The sequence below is a fragment of the Neolamprologus multifasciatus genome, chromosome 19 (assembly GCF_963576455.1).
Source record: "Neolamprologus multifasciatus chromosome 19, fNeoMul1.2, whole genome shotgun sequence".
In the NCBI taxonomy this organism is placed as follows: domain Eukaryota; kingdom Metazoa; phylum Chordata; class Actinopteri; order Cichliformes; family Cichlidae; genus Neolamprologus; species Neolamprologus multifasciatus.
The window spans coordinates 25742742-25769630 of record NC_140457.1 but is presented as its reverse complement, the minus strand read 5'-3'; the positions used below and the strand labels follow the sequence as shown (position 1 = coordinate 25769630).

General features: G+C 41.9%; 1 protein-coding gene across 4 annotated transcripts in view; it reads right to left on the bottom strand.

The window, feature by feature from the left end:
* The window catches only part of npas3 (neuronal PAS domain protein 3), a 404340-nt gene extending 377661 nt beyond the window's left edge, over window positions 1-26679 (bottom strand). For 2 of the 4 annotated variants that reach the window (XM_085143175.1, XM_085143176.1), the window contains exon 1: window positions 20895-24946. In XM_085143175.1, the coding sequence (XP_084999301.1) occupies window positions 20895-20944 (50 nt within the window). In that variant the 5' untranslated portion in view covers window positions 20945-24946. Of the gene's footprint in view, window positions 1-20894 lie in introns of all 4 variants that reach the window. The other 2 variants (XM_085143174.1, XM_085143173.1) reach the window with 2 other exon arrangements.
* Window positions 26680-26889: the final 210 nt, after the last annotated feature.

Here is a 26889-nt window from a genome sequence, read left to right as displayed (position 1 = left end):
TAACCTCATGGTGTTTTATATTTTAAGGTAAAGACTATACAATCATACAGAGAAAAGCCCAAAAATCAGATGACCCCCCCCCCCCCCCCCCCCCATAAATAACCACTTGACAACAGTGGGGAGGAAAAACTCCCTTTTAACAGGAAGAAACCTGCAGCAGAACCGGGGTTGGGGAAGTGCAGCCATCTGTCGTAAATGGTTAGGGTTCAGGAGAGAGACAGGACAAAACACTATAAATTATTATAAATTCAGAGTGCTGTCTAAACACAGAGGTGAGCGAAGAAGAAACACTCATCATGCATCAAGTGAAAGGAGTCAGGGTCACCTGATCCACCCTAACTATGGCGTTTTAGCTTATTAGCTTAAGTCCTTGAAAGAGTAGTTGTCAAACAGCTAACAGATCATCTGCAGAGGAATGGTTTATTTGAAGAGTTTCAGTCAGGTTTCAGAGTTCATCACAGCACAGAAACAGCTTTATTGAAGGTTACAAATGATCTTCTTATGGCCTCTGACAGTGGACTCATCTCTGTGCTTGTCCTTCTTGACCTTAGTGCAGCATTCGATACTGTTGACCATAATATTCTATTAGAGCGATTAGAACATGCTGTAGGTATTACAGGTATTGCACTGCAGTGGTTTGTATCATATCTATCTAATAGACTCCAATTTGTGCATGTAAATGGAGAGTCCTCTTCACACACTGAGGTTAATTATGGAGTTCCACAGGGTTCGGTGCTAGGACCAATTCTGTTTACATTATACATGCTTCCCCTAGGCAGCATCATTAGAAGACATAGCATACATTTTCACTGCTATGCAGATGACACCCAGCTCTATCTGTCCATGAAGCCAGATAACACACACCAATTAGTTAAACTGCAGGAATGTCTTAAAGACATAAAGACTTGGATGGCCACTAACTTTCTGCTTCTTAACTCAGATAAAACTGAGGTCATTGTACTTGGCGCTGAAAAGCTTAGAAATATGGTATCTAACCAGATTCTTACTCTGGATGGCATTACCTTGGCCTCCAGTAACACTGTGAGGAACCTTGGAGTCATTTTTGACCAGGATATGTCCTTCAACGCACATATTAAACAAATATGTAAGACTGCGTTCTTCCATTTGCGCAACATCTCTAAAATTAGAAATATCCTGTCTCAGAGTGACGCTGAAAAACTAGTTCATGCATTTATTACTTCCAGGCTAGACTACTGCAATTCATTATTATCAGGATGTCCAAAAAACTCACTGAAAAGCCTTCAGTTAATCCAAAATGCTGCAGCAAGAGTCCTGACAGGGACTAGAAAGAGAGAGCATATTTCTCCTGTTTTGGCTTCCCTTCATTGGCTTCCTGTTAAATCCAGAATTGAATTCAAAATCCTGCTCCTCACATACAAGGTCTTAAATAATCAGGCCCCATCTTATCTTAATGACCTTGTAGTACCATATCACCCTATTAGAGCACTTCGCTCTCGCTCTGCAGGCCTACTTGTTGTTCCTAGAGTATTTAAAAGTAGAATGGGAGGGAGAGCCTTCAGTTTTCAGGCCCCTCTTCTGTGGAACCAGCTTCCAGTTTGGATTCAGGAGACAGACACTATCTCTACTTTTAAGATTAGGCTTAAAACTTTCCTTTTTGCTAAAGCATATAGTTAGGGCTGGACCACGTGACCCTGAATCCTCCCTTAGTTATGCTGCAATAGATGTAGGCTGCCGGGGGATTCCCATGATGCATTGAGTTTTTCCTTTCCAGTCACCTTTCTCACTCACTATGTATTAACAGACCTCTCTGTATTGAATCGTATCTGTTATTAACCTCTGTCTCTCTTCCACAGCATGTCTTTATCCTGTCTTCCTTCTCTCACCCCAACCGGTCGCAGCAGATGGCCGCCCCTCCCTGAGCCTGGTTCTGCCGGAGGTTTCTTCTTGTTAAAAGGGAGTTTTTCCTTCCCACTGTCGCCAAAGTGCTTGCTCATAGGGGGTCATATGATTGTTGGGCTTTTCTCTGTATCTATGAAGCGCCTTGAGGCGACATTTGTTGTGATTTGGCGCTATATAAATAAAATTGAATTGAATTGAATTGAAGTCCGATAGCTTAAGCTAATCTTAAAAGTAGAGCGGGTGTCTGTTTCCAGAATCCAAAGTGGGAGCTGTTTGCATGGTAGAACGGCCTGATAACTGAAAGCTCTGTCTCCCATTCTATTTTTGAAAACTCCAGGAACCATAAACCTGCAGTCTGAGAGTGGAGTAGTATGCTAGGATAATAAGGCACTATGAGGTCTATAAAATAAGATTTGGTCTGATGATTCAAGACCTTGAATGTAAGAAGAATAATTTTAAATTTATCCTGAATTTAATTGGGAACCAATGAAGAGAGGTCAGTATGGGTGAAATGTTCTCTCTATATGCACTACATACAGTCACATCCAAATCAAAACATGATTTTTATAACTAAAATGCCAAACTCGAGTCGTTGAGATGGTGCTTCACAATTTATCGTTCATACAGACTCTATGGCTCCTTGGTCCTGAAGCTGTATAATCTCAAGTCTATAAATCATCTTAGCAGCTAAAATAGTGGCAAGTGCCAATTAGCATGATCCATCACATGAAATTATCAGCATCTTAGCTACCCGTAGTTTGGTATTAAATTCTGAATTGATACAAACAAACCTCATTAAAACCCTAATCACAGCTCCCTTGAGAGAACACTTTGACTTTCAAAGCCACCGAAGTTCAAATGTCAGAGCTGCAGGAGAAACAAAGTAATGAAGGATAAGCTACAGAGTTTGAATAACTTCAAACTTTATTGGAATTCACATTGTGACAACAAGAAGGTGTCGGATGTCTAAAATAAGGTCACAGAGACACAATAAGGATTCACAGTGCCGCCTCTGGCCTCTGCGCACACACAACTGCAACGTGTGAGTGTGCGTTAATCTGCATCGATATGTTTACGTATGAGTGTGGCTCCATTTGCATGTGAATGCCTGCATGTGTGTGCAGCACATAATGGCTGAAATCATTTAATGGCAATGGCTGAAGGTGTGTTTGGGGTGCGTGTGTGTGTGTGTGTGTGTGTGTGTGTGTGAGTGTGTGTGGCGAGAGGGCAGGAGTCAAGTGGGTGAATAAGTACAGACATCAATAACCGGAGGACATGTGCATGAAATTACACACAGCAGATCCATCATGGAGGAGCAGCAACAACAACAACAACAAGGCAGAGGAGGCAGCAGCACTGACCAGCCTGAAGGTGACAGAGACACTTGTGTCGGCAAGTTTGTCAGTTCAATACCAACTCCAGGCCACACAAAGCTGCCACAGAGAAGCGTGTGCTACTCTAAAATTTCATAAGGTCATATATAAGAATATTCTTTTAAAGAAAGTGGCATATATTGATAAGAAATGGAATCTTCATGTTGTTTTAAAGCACAAACCTCTAACCTTACAATACATGTAGATAAAAATGTGCTTTAAAGGAAGATTACAGTTTGTACATTAATAACGGCTTTAACGCTATTCATCCAACAACCGTTTAAGCGGACTAATCTTAAACCCCTGCGAAGCAATATTTCAGCATGTGTGTGTGCGTATGTGTGTGTCTGGCAGCTCTTTGAAGAGCGCTCGTCTCTGATCAGCGTGAGGTCGAGTCTTCTCCCAAATGTCACCATGTAATGCTCAGCTGGTCGCCATTCACACATCCAGACACCAGAGCGAGAGACAGAAAGGTTAAGATTAAGAGAGAGAGAAAGAGAGAGAGTGGGCTTGTCATTTCACTTTGCATCGCTCATAGAGAGAGACGAGAGGGGAAGACGGGATGGGAGGAAAAATGACTGATTAATGTCAAATCTGTGATAATTGGTAGACATATTTTATGCGCATAAGATAATTAATACGCAAAAAATACAACTTGTATTAAAATTAAAACAAACAAACATAAAAAACTGGATTAAATTCAATAAAACATGAATTGCCGACATTGTAAAGATGCTCAAGAAGTGAAAAGCCTCCATTTCCATAAATGCTGCAGCTCACTCATGTGAGCTGGTTTATTTAACGGCTCAAGAATGAGCTCGTAACCGCAATATTATCAGCATCAACAGTGCTGATCAACACACAAAGAGAATGCAATGCAGGCATTACAGGATAACTCCCCTGACTTCCACACTGTGTGGCTAGGAGCTCTAAGCCCATCGGCTTCCCACTAAAAAAGCTCCATCATTTTCAAAAATGTCAGGTGAACATCTAACACATACACGTACAAAGTGGAATCGTTAAGGAATAGTTTCTGCAGGAGATTAATCCACAAATTGTGAGTTATTTCCAGCCGCAGTGGAACATGTGTGAATCTATATTCTGTTATTTCCTTCCCTTCTTTTTCAAAACCATCTGTCTGACTGAGGTGTCCCCTTGTTGTCATCTTCCCCTTCCTCTCCTCCTCTCCATTTGTAGCAGAGAATAATCAATACTTATTTCACCCCCAGGTCTCCTTCCAGCCTACAGGGGCAAAACAGGTGACCGCATGAGGGGCAAGGAGGAGACGAGAAGAGGTAATGAGAGCAGAGGGGAAGAGATGAAGCAGAGGGGAGGGGTAAGGATTTCATTTATTTGCTTATGTACTGTTTTTGTTTTCGAAAGGAGAAATATAAATGTAATATAATGTGGACGTCAGAGCACTGCGGCGAATCATCAGACACAGAGAGCGAGAGAAAGAGTGTAACAACAAGAGCAGCAGATCATTGCCATGCTGCAACACCTGTCCTGGCAACTGGACACACACACACACACACACACGCACACGCACACATACGCCAATTAATTTCCAAATAATTCCTCTTGGGGTTGAAGCAACAATGAGAACAGCTGGTTAATCTACATGTTACAGCACCTGGTTTAACTGCTGGATCCACACGTGCAGCGAGACAGAGGTTACAGTTTATATTGATAGTCATAAAAATCTCATTTACAGCTTTATGCTGTTTATTTATTGTCTTAACAGTGTTACTATATGCCTTAAAATTTTTGTTTTACAAGAAAATGTAAAATTCTTTGAAAGATGATTCTCTCCAACTCTGAACTTTGGTGCTGTCGCCCTTTATCGTACCCCAGAGCTACCAGTTATAAAATCTTTCAGTTTACGGTTTACCTTATAGCTGTTGTCGCTATAGCAACACAATAATGATATTTATATTTCCATGTCGCTTTCTAAAATAGGCACGTATCAAAACCTGTACATACATATGTACATTTAAACATATATACATAGGTAATAGATTTAACTACTGTGATGCCTAAATATCAGGTATGTTAGGTAACATTAGCATTTCTTCTAATATCCTATTGAAATACAATGTAACAAATGATAGAGTTATTAAAACTTTTATCATGTAACAAATATTGTTCATTTCGACAAAACCATGGGGATAAATATTTATCAAGGCCAATTTTTAGGCCCAATAATTAAAGGTATTATTGTAAGATTAGATTAGTGTGATAAAATGCTTTATCAGATTTATTAAATTAGAACAAATGAATAATGTTCAAAATGGACAGTGTCTATGCTATGCTGTGTCCTGTAGCACAGAAAAGATCCTAAACATCTCTCCAGAAGCAGATTCATCACTTTGACCTCTTGTGTTTAATAAAGAGCTCCTGACATTCAGTAAGGTTGTCTCTGTTAGCACGTTCAGTGAACTACACGTTTGGTGAGGCAGTAATGTTTATATTTTATTTGTATATCTTTCATATTTCTGTCAAAAAAAATGAGAAAGTTTCAGAATTTATGGCAGCGCTTCTGTTGAAACGTAACCAAATGATCGCTGCATCGATGTTCTCCATCTTCACCCTGGCAGAGAAAAGGATTCCAGTAAACTGGTGACTGAAACATCATCTGTGTGAGTTGCTGGTTAACAACGGTAAATAGGGATGGGGTATGATGTAATGCCACTTTGTCTGATGTCTCCTTTCTGTCACCGTTATGCACACCTGTGGCGTTGGTACCCTTATACTCCAGGTGTCAGAACATAGAGAAACCTCCGAAGTTTGTTTGTTTGTCCACAGCCCACTTTACTTGGCTGGAGGGCTGATGACGGCATAAATTCCAGGTTTGCCAGCATTGGTTCTTTTTCTCTTGCCAATTAGTTTTTTGCTTGATTATTGCTTTCACTCGCTGGTTAGATTTAGGGACTGAAAATAACTTAGTTAACACCACCATAACACCATGCTGCACAACAGTAACCCAGTTGGGACTGACAGATACCTCTCAATAATGTAATAACCTGCTGTGTCAGGGAACAGATGCCATAAAAATCCATGTGCATCAATGAACTAAGCCTACAGCTTTGAGAAAATGGCACTAACTGACATCCTAGGGATGAGAATGAGCTGGGATAGATGGGCTTCTCTGCGAGGTCACTGCAGAAATGCACATACCACTGGAAGGCAGAAAGCAGCGTTTTTTTATGGCACATCTAGTAGAGCCAGGCTTCGTAGCAAAAGCAGGTGTTGTGCACCAACAGCAAAAAACATTTATACAAATATTCAATATTCTGAAGAGAGATTGCAAATCCTTGCTTCAAAGGGGTAGACTGGAGTGTGTATAGCTGTGATGGCGGGATACTTGGGCATATCAAAATTCAGTTTAAGTTTAATTACAGTTTTAGGCACTGAATCACTATCTGTGACCTAGCAAGCCATCATAGGTGTCTTGTGTAGCGCTGTATGTTTAAATAACAAATTTAAAAATACTTCACAAGTTTTGTAATACATCTGATGAGGTCACTGACCTAAACACTCGCACATGTTCAAGCAAGAAACCATGGAGGAGGCAGAGGAGTAAAAAAAAGGTAGAAAGTAAGAGAGAACAGGGATTATGGAAGCCTGTGTGGGTCTGAGGAAGAAGAGAAGACAAGTGGTAAACACTGACGGGGGGGGGGGGGGGGGGGGGTTTAACAAAAACAGCAAAGCTGAAGAGAATGTGGAAGGGCACAGAGAAGGGAAATAATACCAAAGTGGGAAAGAGTAATAAAGCAAAGAGATAGTGTGGGAGCGGGAGAGAGAGAGTGTGTGTGCGTTTAACCAATCTAAGGTGTAGTATAATTGAAGTGTGTGTTTTCAAGGACAGGTAGATATTGGTCCTGAGGTGGGAAGCTGCCGACTCAGCAGGTCTGAGTTGATTACATCCTCTTTCTACATGAGGAGAGGAGAGGAGTAAGACACAGGAATGGAAAAGGTGAGATGAGAATAAGAGAAAGGAGGAGGAGGGGGAAAAAGGTGAGGGGGAGGGAAGTGACTGCTGGTTTTTACAACACAGAAGCAAAGTTACACTGTTGCAATGTCCCAGCAGTTATGGTTCCATTCCAAGTGTACCGCAAATTATTGATATTTGCTTCCAATGCAAACATATTCACAGGGTTATAATGACATCGTTTTTAAAGTGGAATTCCAAACTGCAAAGCCACGGATCGTCACAGTGCAACCAGCGCTATGAAGTGACTATTATGTGAAATAATAACATGTTATTCTTTAATTTTTTGATCACGGTTTCATCAGCGATCACAGATTCAGAGGTAATGGCTTTACAGATTATCTGGATTATCTGTCCTGGTCAAATTACAGGATGCTGCTACCTGGATCTGTGGTCTGACTGTAAAACTGTTTCATTTTTATGTCTGTGAAGGTTCTCAGTCATCCAGGTCATCGTAGTCAAAGGAGCTTGCAAAGAAAAGCGTCTGGACTTCTTTAAGTTGCTTGAAGACGTTTCACCTCTCATCCGAGAGGCTTCTTCAGTTCTAAGGTCAAATGGTGGAGAGTCCCAGATATAAACCTAGTGGGAGTATCCCCCCCACAGAGGGACAAAAGGACCCCCTGATGATCCTCTAATCGCCTGAGCCAAGGTGTGGAACTGGGTGTGGGTCCCAATCAGCCAGAGTTTCGGGTGAGTTCATTGTGAAACCTGGCCCCACCTCATCATGCGAATTCCTGAGGTCAGATGGCCCAGGATGTGAGTGGGCGTTAAGGCGTCTGGGAAGGGATCTCAAAACTGGATTATAGATGGCAGAGAGTTGGTGTCGTAAACCACCGCCTCTGTTCAAAGATGGTCGCTCACAGTGGACATAGATGCTTCTTTCACTCCTCTTTCATACCACTCCCCACCATTTGACCTTAGAACTGAAGAAGCTTCTCGGATGAGAGGTGAAACGTCTTCAAGCAACTTAAAGAAGTCCAGACGCTTTTCTTTGCATGTTTCATTTTTACTAACTTTCTGAAACAGTCAGTGTAACAACCAGATTCCCACTTGATGTAACAATCAGCCAACATTGTCCTCTTTTGTGCAAGAGGACAATGTCTGAATAGGGGCATATATCCTGCCCCTATTCAGACAGGATATATTTCCCTAGGGCTAGGTGGGGTAATTTTAATATTACATGCACTGGTCAGTAATTTAAATCCAGGTTTTTTAAAAAATCCATCACCAGTAATAATTATAGCTCGAACTACCTGCAGGTTTGGACCCCACTCGCTGGAGGTCATCACTTAAATCTGGAGTTTTGGGAGTTTTTGGCGTTTTTGGCGTTTTCTTTTCCTCTCTCACATTTTATCATTTCAGTGTGAACTTTGACTGTTGTGTAAAAACAGAGGTTTTAAAAATTTTTTTGCTATTGTGTTATAACCAGCAACATGTTGGCTTGGCTGAGAATTAGTATGACAACACAGAAATCAAACCTGTTAAAAGAACGACACTCTGAAGCGTTACTCTGTCATGATTCGTCTGTAAAACTAGTGTCATTAACAGTAACACTGTTACAAGTCAGAAGTCCCTGTTGGTAACGTGTCTATGAGTGTACAAACAGCTGCCAACTGATTACTTACCAAAGAGATTTCAAACAATTTCTGCATTATATTTCTTTCTTTAATCGATTTACCGTTCTGTGAGGTTGTCCTGATGAACGATAGATGAATATATTCTGATCTATTTCAGTGTGTATTCCCATGTGAAACAACAAGTTTATCATGTAAATGTTTTATGTATATCAGTACAACATCAGACTTATATTATACAAAGTATTACATTATACATTCATAATACTATAATACCGGGACAAAAGAGGACAGGAACAAGCCAAAAATGCAAGTCACAATACTCGAAGGAGCTGCAAGACAAACAACAAGTGAAACACAAAAAGCTTTCACAAATTGCATATAGGATGGAGCGTTGCTGGTAGAAACTGGCAGAAAAAAAAAACTGCATTAGTTTATGTAAAATCAGGAAATAACTAACAACATGTTTGTGCTGCTTTCCAGTCCCTTATAAAACTGTTTCAGCCGTGTGCAACATCATTTACATTTTCATACATTTCCCCATCTGGGACAAAACCAGAGTCTGTGTCAGAGTGGCGTGCAGGAAATTTACACATTGTTATTTGGTAACGACGTACAAACTGCTGCTGCCGCTGCCGAGGCTCAATTGTTGGTCAGAGACATTTTCGATGCATTTTCTTCCCAAAGACAAATGTAAATTCAGTTTGAAAAGGAAAGCAATTTTCACTCACACACACACATCAGCAGACTGTTTTTGCTTCCTTCTCTGATAACCGTGTTTACATGCATGTCTGGACAAAACCAATCTGTTGAAATCACAGAGGGAACCACGAGCAAAACTCCATGTTTGAAACAAAACGTAAGGCGTCAGGACTGTTTTGTTTTTTTTCTAGCCCAAGCTGTTTCCTAACAACGTGTCAAGATCTGGCCCAAGCTTGAATACTCACAGCTATACAAAAAGCACCAAACCACCGACTTGCTGCCAAAGCCTCGGACCAGCCCCCCACTCTCTCTCTCCCTGCCTCTGTGTCTCTGTCTCTCGCTCATCAGAACGGGCTAATGGGACATTTTATTGTGTTATTTTGCTCCCGGGGAGGAAGGAGAGAGGAAAGGGGGAGGGAAAAGGGCCTATTTTGGACACAAAGCCAACTTTGTGCTTTGTGGTTTTTCTGTTGTTTCTGAAAGTTCGCCAACACTATCGCCACCACAGCCTCCTTTTCTCTCGGCTTTGCTTTCTCTCACCCGGGTTTTCCTTCTGCTCTCAGTCTGTCCTTCTTTTTCCTCACTTTGTGAGCAAAAACAAATTCTGCCCTTAGACAAAGTCAGGTGTCTGCCTGAAACGATGTCAGATGTCATCTTACAGAAAACAACTGTTGTTCTAAGTAAGGCTTTCAAATTCGACTTAGTTAAAAATTAAGATTTACCATTCATGAGAAGCAAAAGCTTGTCAGTATTACAAACTTAATCCCCTTTGAAAAACAAATTTGTGGCGTTATTAATTTCTGCAATGCTGACATTTCACTTGATCCCTGAAAATGTTCTTGAATGGTTCAAACGCTGGATATTAGTGAGCGTAAAACTCCTTTCAAACCTCTCAATTGTTGGGCTGCGATTTTTCTTGATACTGTGATATTTCTTGAAGTGAAATTAAAACAAAAAGAAAGAAAATAATAATAATTTTACCAGAGACCTGATCACTTGGTCAGGGCAACGTCATGAACAAAAACTAAACTCCATTATTCTGATGTGCTTCCAGTTCACTTGTTACATGAACCATCTGCAAAAACAACTTTCACCAGGCTAGCATGTATTAACAACTCATGAACAGCTGCACGCGGGTGTCACGCTGTGGGACGACAGAAAAGACACTTCAGAGTCAGAGTTATTACAAATGAGCAATATGTGCACGCTTTGTGAACAGTTACTGTTTTTGAAGCGTTACCTCAGAAGCTAAGGAAACTTTAGCTTCCAGTTTTATTTTGGATCTTTTTCTGAAACAGTTGAAACTCATATAAGTCACATATAATCAGCATTCATGAAACAGACCTTTACTAACATGAATAACCCAGATATGTCCAGGAAAGTTTTCTGTGCTTTTGTAGTGGTTAGGTTTTTCCCTGACACGACTATGGTCCTGAGAAACAGGAGGGTGCGTTTAATTCAGTTTTCGTTGTTACTTGTGTGTTTTTTGAAGGCACACTTCAAAAAAATAGAACTTTTTAGTGATAAGAGAAATATTTTTTAATGTGTATCTGCTCATTATATTGTTTTATGTACTTTAATAAAGGCTTGTAGAGCAAGGCCACTTTTAACTCACAAACTAAGTGCTCAGCCAGACTGAAAAACAGGAAGTTTTAGTGCACAGCCATATTAATAGATAAGACACTGAAATGAGGAACTTGCCATATAAGCAATGTTTGAGACTGTGTGACGTGTAAAGTACCAAAATAAAACCTATATGAAGCACAGTTTATGATTCTAATGTTAGAGAGCTCTTGCAACTGGCGTCTGAGCTGTGCAGAGGTCTCTCTCTTCCGGAAGATGATTGAATAAAAGAAATATCAATATTTTAACACACTATGAGTCGGTTTTCTCTGTTCTGTCATGGGGACAAAAGAATCGGGGTTTAATAAACTATAATTTTATTCTTAACCTGAGAGGAATCTTGTAGTTAGTCGAACAAGAAAATTTGAGTTGTCGAAACTTTTGTCTAAATCTGTAAATGTTAGTAGGGCCAACTGAAGAAAATTCAAGTGAATCACAATAAAAGATTCTGAATCACGTTCACTTGAATTTCTTACATTTTCTCAGCTTGTTGTGTTTCACAGTGTTCGTGGGTTTACAATGTAATCACTTCAGATTTTTTCTATTCCAGTAAAACTGAAAAATCACATTTTGTTTTTAAGTGTGTTTTTTTTTAAGTAGAGTGAGTCATTGTTAAAAAAAATGATTTAAAAAAGGAAAGATAAAACATGTGAAAACAACAAAGCATATGGAAGGCATAAGTGGAGCATTTTTATCTGAAGATTCAACAGATGCTCCTACTGTTGCAAATAGGGATGGGTACCGGTATCCGGTGCCATGATGGCACCGGTTCTGACATAAACGGTAGTAACCAGACCGAAAAGCAGCGCACATTTCGGTGCTTTATTTCGGTGCTTTTTTTTCCTGAGCTGTGATACACTTTCTTCTTCCTTACATTTGTATTGGCGGTTGGCAAACAACTGAAAGGTGCATTACCGCCACCAACTGGTATGGAATGATACACTTTAGATTCTAGCCAATCATTTTACGTTTCCGGATAGTAGGCGGGTCCATGTACGTACGTTCTTTTAGAGCAGAGCTACAGATTAAAAATGCCCAAGGCGAAGCGGTCAAAAGTCTGGCTGTACTTCACAGCAAAATATGCAAACTCAGCAGCTGCAACAAGTGCTTTAAGCTGATACTGTCAAAGAAGGTAACACCTCAAATCCGATGAAACACCTGGCGACGGATAGCGTTTTTTTTAAAAGCCGAAAAATGCGCCGTATTTGATAGCTTGCTGCAAGACCTCACACCAGCGCATCGACTGCGGGTGGGTTGCCTGTTATCGGACCCGGAGTTAGCAACATCCCCCAAAAACCCGAAGAGGAGAGTCCTGGCCCCTAGCCCTGCCAGTGTAGCAGAAATGATGACGGATGATGATGGCAGCAGCAGCAGCCGTTCTTCTCTGCGTGAGTAGCTTAGTAGGCTAACCACGTTATTAAATTAATGCATGTAAGGTGAACTAGCAAACACCGTCATAGTTACATGCAGCTGTCTTCTTGTTTGATGGCAGATACTCCCTTCACCCTGGCCAAAAAGGCTAAAATGACCAAAGAAAAAGTGGAAAACAGCTAAACATGAGAGGTTTTTGGACAAAGTTTGTGTTTTTTCCATTGATTAAGCACTGCTTCCAGCCAAGAGTGATACCATAAATCCCCTATAGCTGCAGAAAAGGCTAACATTGTTATCTTTTTACAAAAAAACAGCTGAACATGAGAGGTTTTTGGACCAATTTTGTGTTCTCCATTCTTTAAGCACCGGTTTGAGCACCGTTTAAGCACCGGCACCGTTTCAAAAGTACCGGTTTGGCACCGGTATCGGATAAAACCTAAACGATACCCATCCCTAGTTGCAAACAATATCATCATTGTCTCTGCAGAACCACTAAATATGAAAGTATGCCCAATTCTGAGTCTCAGATTTTTTACTAAAAGTAGTGAAAACGTCTCATTTCATGCTCCTTTTTAAACGACTTTATTAGTTGACCTTCTAAAATATTCACTTGATATATATTAAACACAAAAATGACAAAGATTAGGTTTCTTTTTTTTTTTCATTTTAATAGATAAATGACTTAAAAATATGTGATTATCAAAATAGCTCATTACTTTTATGTTACTCATTTATAAATCACTGAACTAATCATTAAAACACGCACTGCACCAACATGTGCTAACAGAAAATTTCAACTAACTTAGCTTCTTTAAAGATCAAACATCCTCACATTCACCTAAAAGGTGAAAAGTGAAAAAAGTCAGCTGTAAAAGCTTCTGTTTGCTACACTCCATGTTGCATGTTCTGTCTAGCCATCGTCTGAAATCTTCTAATAAAGATGATTAAGTAGGAACTGAATACAGTTTCTAATAAGAATTATTTTGAAATGCTGCCAAGTTGTCAATAACATTTCCATTTTCTTTATCTGTAGGATTCAACCTTTCGCAAAAATGAAGTCAGCTTTATAAAAAAAAAAATCTATGAATAACACACACACACACACACACACACACACACACACACTTGCAGGTCTGGCTTTGGGCAATCAGGCAGGTGTCCCCACCCGCCTGCCTCCTTTGGGCCAGCTAACCAAGCTCTCCTGCAGGGCTTTAAGAGGCTCTTATCCAGCCTGTGGATGAGTTTGATTCATCCCAACAGTTGTCCGCTGGTGAGAGCCAATCAGGTCGATGAGTGAGTCTGCCATCACTCATATCCCACTCTCTCTGCCATGTCGCACTGACTCTACACCATTTCTCACTTCCTAGTCTCTTCCCTTTCAATTTCTTTTTGTATTTTTTTCTTTTCATCCTTATTTTTTAATTATTTCCATCTTCTACAAAATTTTTACTCCACCTTCCATATCTAAGTATTTCTAAACCATCTCCGTGGACCACGTGCACCAGACTTATCTTTTTTACACAAAGCTATTTGTGTAAAAACTATTTCATTAATAAATTCTCTGATAAAAATCTCATTATTACATTGGGATTACTACGTTTAATAATCAGTCCAATTATCAAAGCCACAATGGGGTGTAAATCTAAATGAAACATCACAGGTCGCAGAAGGACAGAAACACAATTACACTGAAAATATATCAATAAATGTCTTGTTCATATAGCCTAGAGTGAAGAGGTGTCCTGCCTGTTTTTGGTAAGCTTTACAGACCAGTTGGAAATCATTGCTGAGTAGTAAATCTGTGCCAACAATACTGCTATGGGTTTAGTTAGGTGTGCATATCTATATATATCTATATCTATCTATCTCTCTCTCTCTCTCTCTCTCTCTCTCTCTCTATATATATATATATATATATATATATATATATATATATATATATATATATATATATATATATACTAGGGGTGCAACGATACACAAAATTCACGGTTCGGTTCGATACCTTGGTGTCACGGTTCGATATTTTTTCGATACAAAAAATGTTCATGCCTTTTTAATTTGTCATTTATTAAAATTATAAATATATATTTTAACTCAAAAGTACAGTTTTTAAATTTAATGTTGCTGAAACAATAAACGGATAAAATAATAAATCTATCTGATCGAGAAATCACTCATCTTTGGAAAAGAGAGTTTATTACAGAGAAATGTCTCTTTCCAAAATAAAAGCTATACTATACGCTTCTTCTGGGCTATATTCTCAGCAGCATATTAAACATATCAGGTCCCCATAAGGAGAATCATGTGCTAACGGCTGTCTAAATGACTCGGGTAAAGTTTGTAGCATGCGTGCTTGTTGTTTTTGTCTGCTTCCACTTGTCTTCGCACTAGAATGATGTCGGTGTAAATGTGCAGTCATATTCGTTGTGTTCCCACTAGTGCTGTCAGCGTTAATCTCGTTAAAATGATGTTAACGCCACAACACGGCAAATCTCCGTTAACAAGCTACCGCAGATCGCCCCGTGCGTGGGGCTGGACGGCGTCAACACATTAACAAGCTAACTGCGCTAACACACTAGTTCCCACAAATTGAGCATTGCGTGGCACATCCAACATACTGTTTTACTTTTGTCCATGACGCGCTTACCTTCAGGGTCATACGTCACATGAAAACCAAGATAGTACCAAACGCCAGCTCTGAATGAGGGTGGGGGAGGTTCAATTTCGGGTAGCGTTGAGGCAGTTGTCATGTTGCAACGAGCTTATCTTCTGTCTTGCTAGCTTGCGCCGCGCTCAGTGGATCTGCACTCCACAGTGCAGCCTAGGCAAAGTAGTCGAACGCAGACCCACTGAGCGCTCAACACAGACGGCATCGTCAGAAGAAAAGTTGATAAAATAACTAAAAACTTTTGTATTGTTCGATACATATACGTACTGAACCGAAACTGTATCGAACGGTTCAATATCGATACGATACGAGTACACGAGTACGAGTATCGATACGATACAATATCGATACGAGTATCGTTGCACCCCTAATATACATACACACACACATATATATATATATATATATATATATATATATATTTATATATATATATATGTATATATATATTCCTTATATAAGGAAAAAAGAAAGAAAAGAATTGGACATCTTGAAGAATAATCTGGGTTTGTGTCAATATATACATGTTGCCAAAATTATGGGGACGTTTGCCATCATGGGTTAAAAGGATGTGCTTTGGGTTTGACGAGTTGTCATTTCCAACTCGTCACATAGGCACACTGACTCTTGTTCAGCTATCACCCAATCACCATTTCTTTCACTAAAGCCAAACACCATTAGCATCCTTATCCAACTCACAGGGATACCCTTTTAATGTCATTTTCCCAAGTTCATGACAACCCACAGAAGTTCTTATTCTGGGGTCTAGAGGTGATGCAATCTCAAGACCTTAACCCTCAAACCAAGATTTCTAGGCCTTTATTCTTTTACTATTTATTTTACTTTTATTTTAACTGTATATTTACAGCCCCTGTTTGGTTAGAGTTGGGCACTTACAACTGCATAAGTAAGTTTAGGAAAAATAATTCTCACTGATCAACATTTGGTTGCCACAAATACACATCGTTGTTACCATGGCGTCTAGTTCAGATGCTGGACTCGAATTTCACTTACAACTATGTACAAGTACTGTTTCCTGGAGAGTCAGCGTCTGAAAAACTGGAACTGAGAACAGGTTGTAAGTTTAGAGTACAGTCATGCCGAGCTTCTTTAACAAAGCAAAAATGCTTTTGATTGTTTAGAAATTGAAATCTCTCCCCTGTACTAACGTCTGTTGCTTTTTAGGCCCATCCATTGGCACCAACCTCCTCCTTACTTATGCTTGGGCTCCAACACGAGCATGAGTACATGAAACAAGAATTCACTGAAATATCTGATACTATCATGTCTTGTTCAGGTTACAGTCTTCCCTACAAAATTTTCTTTTTAAATTTTTACCTTTTTTAGTCTATTTATTCCTAACCTTGCTCCCAAAACCATAAATATATCATTTCCCCCTCCTTACTGATTTTAATGTCCACCTCTTTTCTGCTTTTCTTCTCTCCCCATGACTTTCTCTCCCTCACCGTTGCTTCTGTTCTCCTCTCCATCATCTTTCCATCATCTTCCTCTCCAGAGCCACTGTAGTGTACTGATAGTGGGAGCACTTGTGCAGTCGGCTATGAAGTCTGTCCTCCTCCTTCTCCTCATACGTCTATCCTCACTTCCTTCCTCCTGATCCCTCTCTCTCTCTACCTGAAAATTAATTTGGTCTCCTCGAGATGCCTATCGGCGCTGAAATGCCCCCAGAAATAGATCCACAAACAGCGGCTCAGCCAAAACTCTGCTACCTGACAGCTTTTAGCAGGAATACTACTGGATGGATGGGTGGGGTGAGGGGAGCAGATGGAGAGATGAACGGAGGGACGGATAGATGGATGTAGACAGGGAGTAAATGGTAGGACCATGGGGTGTTAGTGGGAGGAATGGATTGATGACGACAGAAATTAATAGATGGATTACCTACAAATTTCTACACTTTATTGCCTAAACAAACCATCCATTTTTAGATTGATTTCCTTCCTTCTAGGCAATCATTTCTTTCTGTTCATTTCTATGAAAATCAGCTCTCGGAGGCTCGAAAACCTGCTGCGGAGAGACATAATTCATCACAATAAAAGATTTAATCACCATTTTTCCATCCATGTTGGGGCATCACATGGTGCAGTAACACAGAAGCAGATTCAAAGACCCCTTTGGGTACCTTCAAAGACACATCTGAGACTTGAGAGTTGGGGGCCAAACAATAAGTTAATCCATGACAACTAAAAAGAAAAAAACTAGAGTTGTAAAAGTCCAGCTGTCAGTCAGAAGCACCTCAATATCACATCTTCCACCAGGAACGTTTCCTTAGTAAGTATCTTTAATGGTAGCTGAGTAACGTTGCAGACAACCTGACAAAGGGAAAGACTTGTATTTTTATATTTATTACCTGCTTCCCCGCTTGGAGTAGACATGGCCAGTTGGTGCCTTAAAGTGGTGACAAATTGGAGGGTACGCTACATTTACTGAGATCCTTGCCTACATGCTCTGATGTTAAAATATCAAGTAATATCATGTGATGTTGACATTCGTATGAAGATGGAGACTTGCATAATAATAGGTATGAGAAGCAGTGCAAACTCTGAAATAGCCAGTGATGGACAAAGTCTCCTCGATGCTAGCACTGCCGCAGCAACATTTAGCTTTCTTGCCCAAAACAGACACAAGCAGGTGGTGATAAACTCATGAAATCCAGCAGTTAGCGTCAGAACAAAGTTTTAATCAGGAGGTTTAATCAGGTAAATCTGACTAGTTTTCAACAAGCAGAAGGCAGTGATGTCGTTTTTCTTCTTCTTTGGAGAAGAGGATTTAAAAAAATCCAGCCTCATGGAAGAAATCACAAACGTTAACCTGACTAAATAGTTTGATCTTTGTACAGTCTCAATGTGTTTTACAAAAGGTTTTTTGTCTTTCTCTCATTACGACCCAAGAGGATCAGGAGGCTTTTTTTTTAAATAACTGGGCTGTCATTGCAATTTTCTTTTTGGTTTTTAAATAAGAAAAAAAACTCAGTTGTTGTGGAAACCATTTCACTAATTCGCTTATCTCATTTGAGCTTCTGAGTTTCTCATCTCCTCGGGTCACAAAGGGAAGCGAAGTACAAACTCCCGGTGCATGTGTGCAGCAGAGTTTCAACCTCAGCATGTGAGGAGAAAACTTGAGGTATGAAACAAGTCTTACTCTCAGCAACAAGACAATAAGACAGCAACAACTTTGTTCCACCAAGATGGAGCTTCCCGCCTCTTCATGTCGAGAGAAATTAAAGGATAAAAGCTCTCGGTAACAGAATCAGGGAAAATGACGCTTGGACAGCAGCGCGGTGCAATTCCAGCTCTATACATTTGACGTCTGACCCTTCCGCCTGGTTTCTGCTCTTTAACGGCACACATATGCAAATAACCTGCTGTTAATCTGCAGTTCAGCACTGACCTTATACCCCTGACTTTAGGTCGCTGAATCCAGTGTATTATGCTCATCTGCATCTGGTGTTAACTGTAAGAGTTCCTTCTTGTGTTGTTCACTCTGGATAAGAGCGTCAGCTAAATGGTTTTCGTGCTTACACTCCTCAGGCTTTCAGGAGAAAATGAAACTACAATTTAAAGGTCTGTATACCAACTTCAGGCCATCTTCAGTCATGCTGCAGATCAGATGTAGATGAGGAGTGAAACGCTTTGATTCAGTGCGGCTCAGCAACACCGTCACAGCAGCTGTGCGATGGTGCTTTTGCTCCTGTGCTGCTCAGGTTTGTCTGGGCTCGTTCTGCAAAGACGCCACCAAACAAGAATTTTGTCAGTTGAATTACTTGCGATCACTCACTATGGAGGCTGAGAATTTGCTCAAACAAACTGTGCATTGGCCGAGACAAAAGCTGTCACTGTTTTACATGAAACCGTGCTATAATCTGACTATCTTCCAGGGCAGCAAACAGGATATACAACCTCTAGATAGTTGTTACACTGAATCTTAGGGCATTTGTGTCTGTTTATAGCAACTTAAACACAACGGTCCTCAAGCACCTACGTCCAGTAACACACAAGGCCACATTCCTTAAATGAAAAGGCTCAAATAATAACAAGAGAATTCCTTCGCTTCACGTTTCAGCTGCTCATCAGTCTGCCACAAACGCAGTGGATGCTGTCATGTGGATGAACGAACGCTTCACTAAAATAAATCTGACTCAAATCAGGGAGCTGTGTCTGGCTGCATCAAAGCACGGACTTTCAGCAGGCAATCCAAAACGTGTGAAAGACAAAAAGATATAGAATTAAAAACTTTCCTTAAGATTCGGTAAACATTCAAACCCTCACTAACATTTCTCTGACTGTGCATTTTTATTTTCGTCGGCTGCAGTTTTGTCAGAACAGGTGGTGCTGATGGTGAAAGAAGAAAAGCAGCGACGCACCGACGCAGGAAAGGGCCGGTCAAGGAGCGGACAACCTCTGCAAGCTGGAACAAAGTGATCCGCTTTGCAACGAAAGACATTACTGTTGAGTTTACAAAGAAAAATTATAACAATAACAATAATAAAACACCAAATGCTTTTCATCACCCTCTGTTCACATTCACCTGCCACATCCTTTCAAACTGAAAACAACAAACAGACCATAAAAACACAGAGAGAGAAATTGCACAAAAGCTTCTAGTAAACACATGCTCTTGTCCTGTTGGGGTGAGCATACTTCTAGCTCTGGTTTCTTGTTAACACAGACAGTACTGCAACATACAACACCGCGTTCCCTGCTCATCCCTGTGATACACTGATTCACTGCCACAAAGGCTTCTGAAATTAAAACACAACAGAACTGAGCAGACGCGTAGGTTACATCTAATTGCTTGCCATCCCAAATTCAACAGGTATAAAAAAGGGGAAAAAATGTAGATTTCCATAGAGAACATGACCCCATCACACGCTGAATAAAATACAAGGAGTAAGCATGTAATTACTGGCCATCCTTGAAGCAGCGGTTACAAAGAAGCTATAGCAGATACACCAACAAGAACTGTGTTCCTCTGTAAAAGATCAGCTTTGACATTTGAAAGCATGGTGGATGTAATAGTATTAACAGCAGATTAAAGAAGACACACACAAATTTAAACATGTCAACAAAAATTCAACCTTAAAAATCAGAGCAGGTGAATCGCCTTTAAGGTCGTGTACAGGTGTGCTTTGTGTGACTTGAGCAGGTGAGTCCATGTACACCCCTCCACATTAAAGATCACTGGCAATTCTTCAGTGACACACACGCGCGGGCACTAGTGTTGGAGTAGTAGAATTGGCCACAAACGCACACACATGCACGTTCGTTTGCACATGTTTTCCACGACACAACGCACACACCTTCCTTGCTCGGAGCATCAACACACTGCATGGCTTCCTAACACGCACGTGCACCTTTAGGCATAGAAACACACACACAAATACACACACACACACACGAGTCAGAGCAAAGACAGTCATCTGTTTCCCTGAGAGTCAGCCAACCGACCTGTTACCCAGCAGCCACACGCCTCTTCGTCTGACACACACACACACAGAGGCGCGCACGCGGGCACGCACAACTCGACTCTCCTCTGGAAAGGGTAACAGCGTTCCTCCTGACACCTCCAGCCTCAGAATAAAACGCAAAGCGACACGGAACAGCCAGCCGGGCTGCCGGTCTGCGTGCAGCTGTAAACATGCATTGAAGGAGAAGTGTGTGAGGGAACAAAAATCCAAGCCCCGTTACCGTTCTCTCCGCGTCGGGTCCTGCTGGATGCTCGGCTTGGTGGGCGCCATCTTCCTACAACAATTATTTGATTTCTTACTTTCTCTCTTTTCTTTTCTTTTTTTTCCCTCTTCTCAGATTTTTGTGGACGCGGAGCGGCGGCGGTGCGCTGCGCCCTGACAGCAATGCGTCATGGTCGGTGTGTTAAGACAAAGCCATGTCCGTGTGTGTATGTGTGTGTGTGTATCTGTGTGTGAGTGAGAGAGAGAACGTGTGACTGTGTGTATGTGTGGTGTCAGCAGCCGTGCGCGATTGCGCGTGCGTCTGATGCTTGTCTCGCTCTCTCTCCCCGCCGCCGCTCAGGAGCGTGGAAACAACGGGTGGTGGAGGCGAAGGCAGGGACGGGGCTGCTGCAGCAGCAGCACAGGCATGCCGAGCGGAGTGAGGGGGGAACCCGGGGTGGATGCCTCTCAGATCACCGCCGTCTCTCCCCTCCTCGTCCTTCTGTCTCTCTCCACGCACGCACAGCTTCGGCTTATTTGGCACTACAGAGGAATTTCCCGCTTGCGCTCCGGAGGAAGGAAGGAAGGAAGGAAGGAAAAAACAGAGGCAAACAGAGGCGTCAATTCTTTACATTCTCGCCGCCACTGCAGCGCCTGTATCCCCGTCAAAATCCCCGCGGCGGAGCGTCTCTCGCCGGTCAGAGTGTGTGTGGCTTTCGGAGCATTTTCCCTCCTCTGGCTGCTGACAGGAAAAAAGGACAGCACACATCTCCGGTATTTTCTCCAGCCCCGGCGCAACAACGCCACTCTGTTGCAGTTGGAGTCTGTGTGTGTGTGTGTGTGTACGTGCGTGCGTGCGCGCGCGCGTGTTTATTTATTTATTTTTTTCATTTCCTCCTGTATACAGGTTGCCCCGCGGGTTAATTATCAAAAAATGTTTTACCACCTAAATAATTTTTAAAAAATGTAATAAAAAATGAAGAAAAGAGAAAAGCACGAGACGTTGAGTGGAAAGAATGATGGGTGATTTATTTGGATTGTTTCCCTGTAAATCAGATCTGCACACCTCCACCCTCCACCCCCTTCACCTGGCTTCCTTCACTGTCAGTAATAAACACATCACGGCAAATGTCTCACTTCAAAATCCCAACTCAGCTTGTTGTTTTCGTTTGTTTTTTGATATAAAAATAAAAAATAAATCATCAGTTTCCTGGTCATCTGACGAGTCTCTCATGATTTTGATATTGAGTTTGCGAGCCTCTAAATTGAAACAAAGTCCCCTTCTCCATCTTCTTCGACTAAATAAATCAAATAACCTGCTCAGTATTTTTCTTTTTCTATTTTTCGTATTTCAGGTCACTGAAATATATTTGCCTCCAGGCTTTGATGTTTGCGCGTCAGCAAATGGCTCATTATCGTCCAACAGAAACTACCTTTTACTTCTTCTTTCCCCTCTTTCATTCATTCATTTAAATTCCACCGTTTTCAGTGTATAATTCATTGTAACCTAATCGCTGTGCTGTGTGATTAACCCCCTGGCTGCAGCCCTAGAAGCTGAAAAAGCCTCCCTCTCTATACCAATGACCTGTCAAGGTCAAAGGCATGCTGGGTATTCTCCACACAAACACGGGGTTACAGGCGGCGCAGTGGCAGAAAATAAAGACTGAAGATGGGGGAACCGTGACCTCCAGCCGGCGATCGTCGGGAGCTGTGAGCCGTTAGTGCCCATGTGCACTAACGGATTCTTAGAAGACCTGAGCGTGTGCGCGCTTCATTTTCACCACTTTTAAGAGCCGCTGCTGTGATTTACGGTAAAAAAAAAATTTAAAAAAAATGTAGTTGCAGTTTCGTATCAGAGCTCAGCTCTCAATAACCAGAGGTTGTTTTTTTGTTACTTCGTCTCTGGCTCCCAGTTTATTCAGATGTGATTTAAAAAGCTGCTTCAAAGTAACATTTTCTTTTGATCACGCCAAAACCGGAAAGGTCACAGATCTGACCCTCATCAGTACACCCTCACAGCGCCCTAAAGTGAGCTTACTTCGTTCAAACAGCATAATATTGATAAAGATAGAAATATAGAGAGATATATTAGAATAAACACATTTATTCTATGGGTGCTGGTTTCGTGTAGATTGAGGGTCGAGGTTTACTCTAGCTGTGTGGCCACTTTGCGCCAGACCAGGTCCCGAGCGTTCGCTCTTTTCTTTGAGGTTTGGCTGCTCCTTCTCTCCCCGTCTCAGCCCTGCTTACTGAGAGCTGTCAAACGGAGGCGACGTGGATAATGGAGCGTAATGTATAAACATATTAGCTCCCAGCTGTTGGTGGAGGGAAACATTATGTATGGAGAGAGGGAAGAGGGGCAGCTCGGTGAAAAGACACTGCGTCTGAAGAAAAGCTGAGCCTCTGCGGCCGTTACAGATCTACACACACAAACACTCAAACTGTTTTGGGCCCCGTGTGCCAAACTGGCCCTTCCCAAACTGAGGTCTTAGGGGCCTCAAAGGTCCTTGAGGAGTTCCAACAGGCCCCCAGCTGCCAGATGACGACACAGTTAAATTACAGCAGGTTTTATGTCAGTGGAAATGATGCGAGAACGTGCCACGCCACTACTCTAATCCCTTCAACTGTGGACACAAACAGTCCACTGCCCAAAATCCTCCCTTATGGGGGTCTGAGGTCTATGTGCGCCCAGACGCTTTGCTTTAAATAACAATACAGCCCTTATTCGCCTTGTATTTGTTGCTTTAGAGGGCTGAGACACTCTCAGTGCACTCGGAGAGGCCCCTGCAGTGATTTATGTCCTGTTTGCTCCCCACAGCTTTTAGACTTTACACACACATACGCACACAGAGCTATGCCCCATAATGTGGAGAGATTGTCCGGTAATAAGGCAAGAGTGTGCGTGTGTTGGGGTGTGTTTCTGCCCCCTGTGGCTCCAGATGATTAGAAAAAACAACCCTACTGAGTGGCCGGACAGGGAGGCAATCATTTAGATTCAGAGTAGAGGGGGGAAATAAGGGGGGGGAAATAGGGGGCTATGACTGAAGTGAATTGTCACCAGAGAGCAGGTTGGATTCATGACCAGCTGGAAAACATTCAGCACATTTTTGTTTTTCCTGATATAATCCAATATGTTTTCGCTGTTATTAGCAGGACATCATCCCCAGTTTTCCATTGAAATACCTCGACTTTATTCCAGAAGTCGTGTTTTAATACTTGAACCTCATTCCTGAAGATAAATTTTCACTAAATCTCTGCAACCTGATTCCTCCGTTTCTTCCACTGCTGCTCCATCCTCTCTGTCTTTGCTGAGTGCACATATTTTAATACTTTCCTTCACAAATTTGCTTTCAAACACAAAAAATAATCCCAAAACAAACTGTGGATATTGACCTTAATCCTCTTACGTGGCATTAAAGTCACAATATTCCTCTTTTGCTTGTGGATTTGATGGAATAATTGAAAAGGAACGGCAACTAACTGAGAAAATATTTATCCCAACGTATTCACTCAAAGAATAAAAAAAAATTCTCTCCATCTAGTTTTACATATTTCAAACGAGTTTCGTGTATTCTGGGGTTATAGGTGATTTTCACAGGTTTGATTTAAAATCTCAACTGACGATGAAGTTTTGCTTCATGATACCTTAAAAAACGACTTCAAAAATACTAAACCAAAAAGTGTCCACTGAGTTAGAGATGCCCAACTGTACCTGAACATAAAACATCCCACGAAGGGGAAAATTATTGATTTCAATAGATGTTAGTAGGTTTAAATACTTTTATCGCAGTCAAATCAATTATAGGAGCACTAAGGAGCGGAGATCTCTCCGCAAAGCCACTTTGATACAAGTATGTTTAGTTTCGATGTGTTACTTTTCTAAGATTTCTTTTCAACTCCCTTCCCATCCTACGCTGATTCCGCTACAGGTCGTTAATCCTGTAGATTTCCCACATACCTTTGTTGGTAGGCGGTGATTCCCTGCACGCTCTGCGGGGTCCCGTTCGTGGCTCCGGGTACCGGCACGGGCACCCGACCCACCGGGGGTCCGGTCACCATCCCCCCTCCGCCGCCTCCTCCTCCAGCTCCGGTTCCTCCGGCCGCCGAAGCCGTCACCTGGACGCTGAAATCCGGGAAGATCCTGATCATGGTCCCCGTCGTCTCCGATGCGCTCCCGCTTCTCTACTTTAACAACCTCTTCCGGCGCTTTCTCCCAATACAGACCAGTCACCGAATACTGGGATCAATGGGATCAATGGATGTATTGATTCAGCAATTAAAGATAAACAACAAGCTTCTTTTTGTTGATTTGTCTTCTTCTTCTTTTTCCTCCTCTCTTTCTAACCTTTGAAAATAACTCTCAAGCAAATCCGGATCATGGTGCGTAAAACAGTCACAATTCAGTGAATCATTAGATAGCTGAGAAGAGTGAGTGTATAAAGCGCAAAGACAAAATATAATAAACCTTTTCCTTAATTGTTTCCTCTTCTTTCTCCTCCTCTCGGCTTTATCCTTGAGAAATAACCCGTGTGCTGCTCCGGATCATGGTCCCGGAGTGCGCGCAGTCTGCCTCTTCTCTTTCCACCTGCTCAGCAATCAGCGGGATCGGTGGATGTAAGAGGTGATTAATTCACCGACTGGAGACCGGCGGACAGCCGTGTTTGTGCTGCTGTCTGCCGGTGCAGGAGCTCCGGACTCTCCTCTCTCTCACGCGGGCACCGCCGCCGGCATCCCGTCCCCCGGCTCTCCTCCGCCGGGTGTGTGCCGGTTGGTCTTGTGAGTGTTGTGGGAAGAGCAGACCTGGAGTGGAGCAGTCAGTCTGTCAGCCAGTGAGCGCGCGGCTCTCAGCAGCACGAGCTCTGCAATGACATTGGTGTAATACAGTGATACAGCAGCAGCGGCGGCGGAGGCAGCGCCAAAGTATGTGTCGGTATGTCGGCGAGAGCCTGCGTGTGTGTGCGCGCGCGTTTGCACTTGTGTGTGTTGTCCTCTGCACCCCACTCACAGACACACATACACAGAGAGAGAGAGAGAGAGAGAGAGAGAGAGAGAGGGAGAGAGGGCTGTTTGTTCAGCAGGACGGTATTTCCCCTGGCTTTATTGTGTAGAGTAACTGAGAATCAGTTTCCTGGACTTTTATTTTAAGTCGGTTTGATTTGGAGCATTTTGTTTATTCCAACAGTCTTTCGGAGCATTTTTTAATGTGTTCAAAGGCATAAAAGTTAAAAGGTCTTTAAAGTAAAACAGAACCGTTTTAAAGATTTTTATTGCCTTTGAAAAGTTAAAAAAAACAACGTCTTTAAAGAAAAAAAAGACAAGCTTCACCGTGCGTAAAGCCCAAAACTCCCCACTTCACTTAACACAACAATGTAAAGCACCACATTTGAACTGAGGATACAAAAGTGGATACAAGATGTATCCAGACTTCAGGACGTTCACTTTTCCCCGTGCTGTGTGTGTGTATCAGCTTACTTTGGGAATTGAGACGAAATAGTGCGCGTTTCTGTGCCCAAAAAGACGCAAGAGCTGCGAAGCCCGAAGAGTCTCTTTAAGTGGAAATAAACGAGCTGTGCTTGAGCCAAGTGTTTTGTCATCATCAGGTGTCTGTGCGAAAGTGCGTTGAGTATTTTCTCTCCAATCTGTTTTCTGAACATGCAAACCAGCTCGACTGTCCTCTCCCCATTCACTGAAGCGCCGTGTGTGATCAGACTTCCGAATAAAGTCGAATTCAGCAGCGCTCCTCCTCAGACTGTCTCCTCCCCTTTCTCTCACTCACACCGGCTCTCCGCCCTCTGTCTCTCTGCTGCTCACTCACACAAACTCGATGCTACAAGTAAAAGTTCCCCAATCAAGTAAAAGTATTTATTGTACAGTAATTATAATTATTTTTTAGCTCACTATAGTCTCGGGTAGGTTCATGTTCAATGAAACAGAATGCTTTATTTTTTCATTCGATTTTTGTACAGCCACCATTGGGTGAGAGGCGGTACATGGTGGAGAATTCTCACAAAAAT